A 10,593-nucleotide genomic window follows, 5' to 3' on the forward strand; every position below is an offset into this window, starting at 1 on the left:
TTGACATGCGCAGTGAACTTTGACTCGGACAAGGTCAAAGTTCATTTACACCGAAGACATTTTTTTTTTTAATTATAATAAATATTGTAATTTAAAATCTGCATTAATGTAAGTATTTTTGATCTAAAAAGAACAGCAACTATAATTTTTTATAAGGACTTTCATGGTGACTAGTGCTATTTTCAGAACATGTGTTGCGGGCATCTCCCATGGTCTCTGCGGGCAACCAGGCGCCCGCGGGCACCGTGCTGGCTACCCCTGAACTAAGGCACCTGGCCCTCTGGCTCACACATGGCAGTGGACGACGGCTTTATTTCAGCTGTGAAGATGAAGAGGAAAGCGACTATTTCATCTCATGCACTTGTTGAAATGTTGATGTAGTGAAAAGGCTGCATTGTCATTGGATGGTCACTGCTTAGCTGCAGAGGTTGTAAAGTCCTGCTGGGAGTGGCAGCTGTCAAAAAGTTTGCATCTCTGTTCAGGTGTCGCTGGCAAACACAAGCCTTAACTGAAAACATGTAGTCTGGAGGTGTGAGTTTCCTTTGTCCTTCTATATGCAAGGACAAAAGATTTTTGTTACACTATCGTGCAAAAGTGAGGCATTTCTATCCTCTCGACCTGCAGAGACACTCCCACATTGGCAGCACAGGATGTTTTGGTCTTCTGTTCGGGCTCATAGTGGATGACTTCAGATTCCGGGCATAGTGGTGGTTATATGACTCATAAAAGTGAATTAAACCCACAAGAGACAAGAGTGGACAATATGCCAACCAGCATTCGTCAGTCGCAGACACACACACCCTCTGTCCAGTCCAGTGCAGGCTGATCATTTGGAGGTGGATGTGTCAGTGGCTGGAGAATAAATATCCACCAAAACAATCTATCACTTCAGCTACTTTCCCAGGAGCTCCTTGTCTTTATATTCTCCCTAATGTCTGTTTAGACGTGATTTTACCACATGTCCTGCCTTTTCTTCCTCTCTTCGGGTATTTGAGTTATTGAAATGCCTTAACAAATTGGTGTTTCCAGAATGTGAACTCTGCAGCTCATTATTTTCAAGCTCAAATGTACCTTTTTCATCCATTCATCCATCCATCTGTCCAGCCTGTCATAGGCTCGCTTCATTAATCAAGATAAGCAGCTCAAGTATCACCAGCTGCATGTAAACAAGTGACACCAGAAGCAGGAGAGGATGGCATCAACCTCCAGTGTTTTCAAAGCACTTCATGTTGTTGCACTTGCAGCTCTCCTCACCTTTGCCCTGAAGTAGATGCTTTGGAGATCTGGTTTTCCAGGCAGGTCGGGAGAGATGGATGGACACGCACAGAAGTAAGGAGATATGAGAGAAAGAAGCATAGGAGAGGATCCAGGAAAGATCCAAGGAACCCAAACAAAGAGGCAGGATATGAGAGTAAGCTGAGAGCCGCAGCGTTTAGGACTGTTGGGATTGGACGCTGTGTTCGTCTACACACCTGCCTGGCTCTGTGCTACTGTCTCACTTCCAAGTCCTGCATCCTGCCTCTCTGAAGAGATCCTACATATCGCATGACTGCAGAAGCGAGACTTTACTTCGACATGTCAGTGATACTGTGTTAAATTCAAAGTGACTAGAAGAGAGGGACGGGAGGCAGACAAATCCACCCTCATGTTTGCTCATGTGTTAAATATAAATGAATATAAAGGCTTGAGTCTGCAGTGACTGTGAATACACACACGCAAACTGATCACAACAAACCTTGCTGAGGGAAGACAGGGTCACTTGTAACCTCGACCCTTCTTATGGTGACTCTTGTTGGCAGCTTGTGTCACATTGTGGCCCCCTACCAACATGAAAGGGGACACCGGCTCCTCAGCAGGAAACTGTATCCAACAAGGATAATTTTTTTCCTGCCATGCTAGACCCAAACTTCAGGAAAACTCCTCAGACACATGGAACTGCATCAAGGATATAATGGAAGGCTTTTAGTAATAATAAAAACATCCCAAAAACAGCTAATTCAGAGAGACAGACAAAGTCAAGCTTATGCAAAAATGTGTTTTTGTCCCCAAAATAACCAGCATCCTTTTCATTTCTTTTTTCTACTTGCCTCACCCCTCCCTGCCTCTGATCTCCACCCCTCCCTCCCTTTCACCTCTCCTCTCTTCCCTTTTTTACTTCCCTCCTTCTGTCCCGTCCAGATTGTATAAATATCTGTGAGCCGTTGGGGAGAGCTCAGTGTTGCAGACCTGAACAAGAGAAGGAAGGAGAGAAACAACTCTGGCAGCAGCAGGAAAAGAAGAGACACCTGAGAGAAGATAGAAAAGAGAGAAAATCATCACCTGAAATTGGGAAATTTATAAAGATTTTAAGAATAATATAAACAAAAAAGAAGAAACAGGACAGAAAAAGGTTTTATACAGTGAACTGTGTGGAAGAAGTGTTTCAAGCATGTTCCTGCTTCTCTCATTGTGCATGTTCGGTCTCCTGCTGAGAGGTGAAGCTCAGAGCCGAGCCTCTCTGTGGAAGGAAAACGACAGAAGTGGGCGATGCCAGTACACCTTCACTGTGCCCAGCCCTGCAGAGAGCAGCTGCCCACAGATGTCGGGTCCGGAGGTGGAGGGTCTGAAGGCGAGGCTCACCATGCTGGAGGTGCTGGTGGCCCGGCTGAGCGGAGGCGAGACTCAGCTGCCAGGGGGTCGCCAGGGACCCGGAGCCAGAGCTCAGACTGAGCTCCAGGAGACGCTGAACCAGGCGGTGGGAGAGAAGAACCTGCTGCAGGGGGAGAAGGAGCGTCTGGAGAGGGAGGTGGAGGGGCTTCAGCGCAGGATGGAGGAGATGAGGATTGAGACGGAGAGGCTGAGGAACAGACCCTGTCCTCCCCAGACCCCGGTGGTCCCACCCAGCCAGCCTCTGCAGGACAGGGGCCCCAAGAGACCCGCTGCTGGTAAGAGACACTCCACACACTCTGTTACAAAAATGTGCAAAGTTTAATGACACTTCTTAATAGAAAATAATGTTTTCTTGTGAATATTCTACTGCTAGAGTTAAATATTTACCTTTCAGATTAATTTGTACATGATTTTTATTTTATATAAACCCTTTGCACAGCTTAATGGCATTTCAAAGAGAAAATAATGTTTTCTTGTGAATATTCTACGTTACTGATAAATGTTTAGCTTTTAGGTGAATGCACACGATGGTTTTTGTACAATATGTAACCCTTTTACAAAGCTTAATGGCATTTAGAGCAGAAAGGGAAGTTTTCTTATGAATATTCTTCTGTTACTGTTAAATGTTTAGCTTTTAGATGACTGTTGACATGGATTTTTATTAAATATAAACATTTTTGCAAAGCTTTATAACACTTCTAAATAGAAAATAACATTTTCTTTTGAATATTCTACTGTCATTGTCAAATGTTTAGCTTTTAGATGAATATGGACATTTTATTTATATATATATATATATATATATATATATATATATATATATATATATATATATATATATATATATACATAAACCTTCATGCAAAGCTTGTTGACATTTCTTAATAGATTTTTTTTTCCTGTATAGTCTAATGTTTCTGTTAATAGTTTTTGGATGAATGTTTATATAGATTTTAATTAAATATAAACCTTTGGAGAGCTTAATGACACTTATAATAATAAGGTTGCTACTAAACTCATAAATGTTTGACTTTTAGAAAAATGCTAGCAATGATTTGTTATTTAATATAAACCTTTTTGCAAAGCCCAGTGACATTCTGGTGTAGTTAAATGTATAGCTTTAGGATGACTTTACTTATCGATTTTTATTTAATGTAAGTTTTTCTCATCTAAAATTAAGATCCAATCTTCTGTGACCTATTTGTTCATGAACAGGTTGACTTTCAGTTGAAATATGTGTTCAGTGACTCCCACTGAAGGACGATGGGTTGGAGCAGAGAAGTGATGACATATAAACGTCATCTATGTATGGAATACCATGCGCACATAGAGCCACACAAAATTCCAGTGGACGGGGGGATCCCATGCATGTGTGTTTATGTGTCTGTTCGAGGTGACACTTTCCTCCTGACACCAGATCTGCCTGCACCAGTCATCCTAAAGAAAAAACGCTGAATAACGTGATTCGTGTTTTTATGATGCACACCTGTTTGTGTATGTGTGAGGTTTAATGTTTTGGTTGCTCAGTTTGTCCCTTAGCTCAGGTTTCGGTGCTCCCCACTTCCTGCCCTGCATTTAGGGGCGATGGTTGCAGGCCAGAGGGGTTCAGTTTCGTATTTATGGGCAGATCTTGCTTTCTTTACTACTGGTGTTTCCCTCAGCATGGTGAGAGGTGTGTGAATAGCCCGGTTGGGGAAGTTGTGGGTGGGGGTCGGGGGGTGGGTGTTGAAATGTGATGCAGGCTCTGGAAGCGGTGGTTCCGTGCCCAGGTCTCAACTCGCAGCTCTTGATGACGCCTGGTGGGTCAGGGCTGGCGAGGATGGAGGTCTGGGCCCTAGAACATTATACGACCAGGGGTTAGAGGGCTCCGCAGAGCTTAGAGTTATCCTGGAGCCAGTCAAGTTAAGCTCAGGTATTCTGTGTGTTTGCAGTGTCCAAACACCCATCTAATTGGCCTCCCCGATCGCCTTCTGTTGTTGGTCGCCATCCCCCTTTCTCTTCTCCGTCGCTCTGTTTACCTTCTTGGCTCTGAGCGTCAATTGCTTTAAAAGCTGAAATCGCCTGCAGCAGTAAATCCTTCCTTACGGACGTCCTTACTCCCTGTGCATCAGGAGGAACTTACATACTGTATCTGTTGTATGCTCCAGGTTATCTGCTGAGCTCCTCATGTTTGCACCTCAAGACTGAAATGCACAGAGGCCCCTCAGGGCAACAGGCAGATGCCGGATAGATCATAGGCAGAGGAAGACATGCAGGTCCAGAGCAGGGAAGAGATAAAAGTGAAACCACTTTGGCAAGTTTTGCATTCGAGAGTAAAGAAACTCTGACAGGAAGATCTTTAATATTTACAACCTAAGCAGCGGTTATGACCTGTAGTAATACTCAAAATATATGACCTGATCTTCTGTGATTTTATGACTTTAAAAATAGACATTCACATAAATTTTATACGGGATGTGACAACACAAATCAGCATGCTGAAGGTGGCAGCATTCTTTTTAGAGCATGACCTACCTGTGCTTAAAGCACAGCTGAGACAAATGTGAAAGGTGCACGCTGGATACATTCTTTTAGAAGACTTTGTGTTGCATTTAAGCTTGAGATTTTGCTAAAGTGAAGGTGGAACCAAAACACAACTACCGTGTCTTTTTCTAGGATTTCTTTTAATTTCCTGAGCGTGTAGCCAACAGGAAATGCAATCATAAATGCTGTTTGTGAGATGTCTCAGTCAATGTGCTTTTCATGCAACAGGTTGAGCAACTCTATTACCAGATTGTGGCTGATTTTGAGAGCCCTTGTATATTGTTTCTTATGGACTGTACCCTGAATTATGACTAAACAGTGAAGATAAACATCCAGAGGCAAATTGTTTATGACTGGACCAAAGTGTAACAAAGCTTTCTGCTGAACTCTGTTAGCTGGAGTTGATCAGGCTGACGTCTCCTCGCACACACAGCCTCTCCTGGGAAATTAGTGAGGTTCATGGTATTCTGCTCCATGACATCCCAAATAAAGAGGCCGGACATGAGGGCACATATGGCACAGAACCCCCAATTGCACCAGGGGAAACTACAATAGGAGAATGTGGCTGTTTACCTGTGATGATGATAAATGACCTGTGGGACAATAGCTGCAGTTAAACCCCCTCCCCGTAACACTTGAACCATCACAGACCCCTTTTGACCCACAAGCTGTTAGCTTTTGCAAATATTTTTTCTGTTTAGAAACACGCTCACCAGCGACATTCCAGTTGTTCGTCATGCAGCCCATTACCCGCCTGCTGCTCCTCTCCATCAACGCCAAGAATCAACATCAGCTTCCAGATGCTGGCGTTTACTGTTCCCTGCATCATTAGGCCTCATTAGGTGCCTGAATTCAGTGGACAGCACACATGAAATGGGCACAGCAGGAATGTGCTCACACTTACACAACTTATACAAACACAGGCACACAAACAGACTGTATATCAGTTTTCATAAAAATACTTTGAAACTGCTTATTTTTTCTTTTGCAAACACCACCATGTTTGTATCCTCAAACCCCTGAGGAATATATAGTTTACAGATACTGCTTGACATACTTTTCACAATAATGACTTCAAGAAGGGGGGAAATGGAAAATAAAAGGACAGAGTTGGAGAAACAAAAGGAACGAATAAAGAGAGGGGAGTGATACGACAGAAGTAGAGCCAAAGCCGAACGGCCGGTATGAAGTTTTAAGGACGTGAGGTTGACAGCGCAGGGGTGGCATGGGGTGTCGAGTGTTGTGTGTGTTGTGGTCAGTCAATCTACCGACTGTCTGACTCCAGAGCAGCTGGGAATCCATTTAGGGGGTGTTTGTTTCCTGCTGCCACATTCCCTGCTGTCAGTAGTGCCATAGACACGTTTGGGTACACAGATTCTCTCCGAACTGTCACAAGGAAAGGGTGCAACAGAAATCACTAAGCTGTGATGTGTGTATTTGTGTGTTTAGGCTCCAATCCGATGTCTCACCTGATGACCAGGCCAAACAGGCAGGGAGACAGCAGCAGCCTGAGAGGTGAGATGAGGTTTCTGCAGAACTTCCACTCTCTGTCACTCCTTCAGCTCACTCCATCTCTCTTTCTGTTCAGATTCAGCGTGGCAGTATGGAGCTCCAGGTTTTCAGGAGCTGAAGGCTGAGGTGACGGAGGTTCCTGCTCCTGACAGCAATGACGACGACACAGGTCTTTAACTTGGAATATATGGCTTATTTTGCCAATTTTAGCGCCTACATTACATTCGTGTAGATCGTAGATTTGAATGTACAGGCTTACTACCCTTTCCGATATGCATAATTTTTTTCACTTTTTCTGTACTGTAACATTAATGAAGCTGACAAAAGCTCTTAATTTGCTTGTTTGCACAAATAAAGGCACCCTGTGGAGTTTTTGACCACCAGCAGCACCATGAAGCAATGCCTTTTTTGTTTGAAGCATGCATGATACACACCTGCTCGAGAGCTGCTGGCCATCATGTTCAAAAGAATGTCCCCAAAGATAGACAAGAAGAAGACTAGAAGCCACCTGGCAGTCATGCCAACAACACAAGAATTATAGCATTTACTCGGCCTCTGTTTTGTGAAAAAATGCAGTAAATACAGTGAAATTTGGTTCAAAAACCCCATCAAACCCCCCAAAGCAATAAATTTAAACAGGTGTTTTGTTTGTTTACAAGAAAACTCCACAGAGCACCTTTAATATTAAGTTTGTGGGTCTGAATGTAGCATGAAATGAGCAAAAAGTTTGCCTGTAATGACATGAAATATTCACTGAAACTGCGAAACTGCACAGTCAAAACACAAGGAGCACCTAATTTATGAAGATAAACTGCACTTGTACGGTCCTTTAAAAGGAGACATTGGACTCACTCCACTTCTCCCTCCTCCCCCTTCCTCCCATCTGACCTGGCAAACATGACACTCACACCCCCCGCTGACAGCCTCAAAGCAAATACTACTATTAATACTGGGGCATTTGGGGCGAGAATACCACAGTCATGCCAATCCGTAGGAATGAGGGCCATCCTGACAGTCATGTTTACATTTGTTGAATGTAAAAAGGGAAAGCACCTTTAAAGAGGATACCACACATGCTGTTTAACCCTCCACTTGGATGGTGTTTCCCGAAATCACATCATCGCTGCTGAATTGTTTTCAGCAGGTTTGATTGTTTGGTAGATCTTGAAAATACACGTGCAGTAAACACGTGCAGCTATTTAATCTCAGATGTGACCACGCCACCGAGAAGCTACACAGTGATGAGTGTATTTATAAGACATATTCCTATCTAACCCTAAATCCGGTGCTACATCCTGGGCCAGAGGGCAGAGGGTGTATTTTAGGAAGTGGTAAATATATGGTCGGCCTTATCGCTTTCCCAGTAAGAGAAGCAGAGAGTTCCTGCCCAGGATGAGTTGTAGCACAGCTGCTGCTGCTCTGATGGTGGTGACTCAGGAAAAGCTGAGGCTGACAGAGACGTCAGGCAGCATCTCCAGACCTGCTGTCTGCCTCCGATGGGAACTGATGACCTAATCACACCCTTGATCGATTCTCAGGTTACCTTCGTCATTTTTCAGCCATGTGTATGTAGATCTCCTTTACTGTGTTCCGCTTACTCTGTGACTTCTCTCCTGAAGTCAACTTAAAGAACTTAAAGAAGGCAGATTTGATTTAAAGATAGAAAAAGACTGTTGCAGTTTCTTTCTGAGCAGTTTCCCAGTATTAGCCCTAACACAGACTCTCCACATGATGTGCCTCGTAAGGTCTTGGATTAAAAGTTTGGTTATGATTATCTCAGATTTTGGATTTTTGAATGTGACCCCAGGATTACAAGTTTCATTTGCAAGGTAGTGTTAAGTAGGAAGTGGCCATTTAAAATAGCCCAGAAGAAAAGTGTCAGGGTGCTTCATATACTATACCTTATACTATAGAGAGAAACCCAAACAAATCCCATGATTCCCTTTGAGTACGCTCTTAGCGACAGTGGGAAGGAAAAACTGCCCTTTAAGAGGAAGAAAAATCAGGCAGAACCAGGCTCAAGAAGGGCAGACGTCTGCTTCGACTGGTTGGGGTGAGGGTAAAGGGAACCGATACATGGATATCAAAGAAACCACAGATCAGAAAGCTCCAGAGCCAGAGATACCTGTAGAGAGGCCATAACAAAGAGTATGCAAGGGGGAATCCAGTCCTAACTACAACCGTTATCAAAAACCAAAGTTTCAAGCCTACTTTCAAAAGCAGATAAAATGTCTGCTTAGCTAGTTCCACAGCAGAGGAGCCTGATATTTGGTGTATTTGAGCCAAAATACCCCAAATATCGAAAATAAAGGCACATGCCTCTAAAATTTCCCCGAATACACGGCCACCTTCTTCTAGCGTTTTCCCAGTATCAGTTAATGACGTTCTTCTAGAGTGTTCCTACTATGCTTCTCTCTCATGTTTTATCTCCTTCTTGTGTTCAGGTTGTGGGGTGCTGGTTTCAGTCCTTGAGCCGGTCACTCACAGGAAGGCCGACAACATTGCAGGTAAATATGGTGTTTGGATGCAGGACCCTGAGGCTGTTTCTCCGTATGGACCCAACATGGTTTGGCGAATCGATGCCATCGGCACTGAGGTACGGCAGCTGTTTGGGTATGAGGATATGGAGCAGCTCTCTAAAGGCTTTCCATCCAAAGTAAGTGTCACATAGATTTTGATATGGATATTTTCTTTGGTCATTCCAAGTCATTCCAAGTTATTGTCTCGTGTTCTTCCCTGACAGGTGCTGCTGCTGCCAGAACTAGTCGAGAGCACCGGTGCTGCTTTGTTCCGAGGCTCCCTGTATTATCAGAGACGTCGCAGCCGCACTCTGATCCGCTATGACCTGGCATCAGAGACCATCGCGGCCCGTCGTGACCTTCCCCACGCCGGCTTCCATGGCCAGTTCCCATACTCCTGGGGAGGCTACACAGATATCGATCTGGCTGTGGACCAGAAGGGACTGTGGGCCGTCTACTCCACCAGCAAGGCCAAAGGGGCGATCGTGATCTCACAGCTCGACCCGCACAGCCTGGAGGTGAAGAAGAGCTGGGAAACCAACATCAGGAAGAACTCCGTGGCCAACTCATTCATGATCTGCGGCAGGCTGTACACCGTGGCCAGCTATGCCGCTCCTGAAACCATCATCAACTACATGTACGACACCGAAACCAGCCAAGGGAAGACCGTGGCCATACCTTTCAGGAACAAGTACGGCTACAACAGCATGATTGACTATAACCTGGCTCAGAGGAAGCTGTTTGCCTGGGACAACTTCCACATAATATCCTATGACCTCAGGCTGGGTCGCCAGCAGGCCAACTGAGGCCAACATGAGTGACTGCTAAGAAGTGACCTTTGCTCACCTGTTCCTGCTTCAAAGACTCACAGCTTTAGAGCTTTACTTGAGTGGCCACAGTAGTTAGAAAGCCAACACCATCAGTTTATACATGTAGACAAGCCTAACTACCAAACTGAAGACATTTGAGGAACAGTGTCCCCAGCTGGTCTGCTTTTCTTTTTTTTCTCAGTGGGTGGGCTTTTTTTTGCTGTGGCTTGATCCACAAACATGTTTTTAGAGGAATTATTTTTCTACCGCCTTTAACTCAGATGTATGATTTTGTTGTTTTCTTGTTAAACTATATATATTTGAGGTCTGAAAAAAAACATAGTTCAATTTCACCAACTAAGTGGGATAATCATTGCATACAATCTACAAATCCCGTGGTACGACATGCCCTAAAATGTTTCACCAGTCAACACCATCTGTCAAATAAACTGCTTTCTCACTTAGTATGTATTGAATATTGCATGTTCTTGTACATTGTAGTCATCATAATGTTCAAAACCATCCTGAAATAAATTTTAAAATCCTAAACTACAACAGTCTGTGTGTTTATTTGTGACAAA

The 10,593-nt window shown here is 44.0% G+C and overlaps 1 protein-coding gene across 1 annotated transcript; it reads left to right on the top strand.

Moving 5' to 3' along the window:
• The first annotated feature begins 2,212 nt into the window (after positions 1 to 2,212).
• myoc (myocilin) lies at positions 2,213 to 10,561 on the top strand. Its single transcript, XM_023283867.3, has 5 exons — positions 2,213 to 2,924; positions 6,622 to 6,687; positions 6,761 to 6,853; positions 9,129 to 9,340; positions 9,428 to 10,561. The coding sequence occupies exons 1-5, from the start codon at positions 2,429 to 2,431 to the stop codon at positions 10,007 to 10,009; spliced, it is 1,449 nt and encodes a 482-aa protein (XP_023139635.2). The 5' UTR covers positions 2,213 to 2,428; the 3' UTR covers positions 10,010 to 10,561.
• The last annotated feature ends 32 nt before the right edge of the window (positions 10,562 to 10,593 follow it).

This window comes from Amphiprion ocellaris, chromosome 2 (assembly GCF_022539595.1).
Source record: "Amphiprion ocellaris isolate individual 3 ecotype Okinawa chromosome 2, ASM2253959v1, whole genome shotgun sequence".
NCBI lineage: Eukaryota > Metazoa > Chordata > Actinopteri > Pomacentridae > Amphiprion > Amphiprion ocellaris.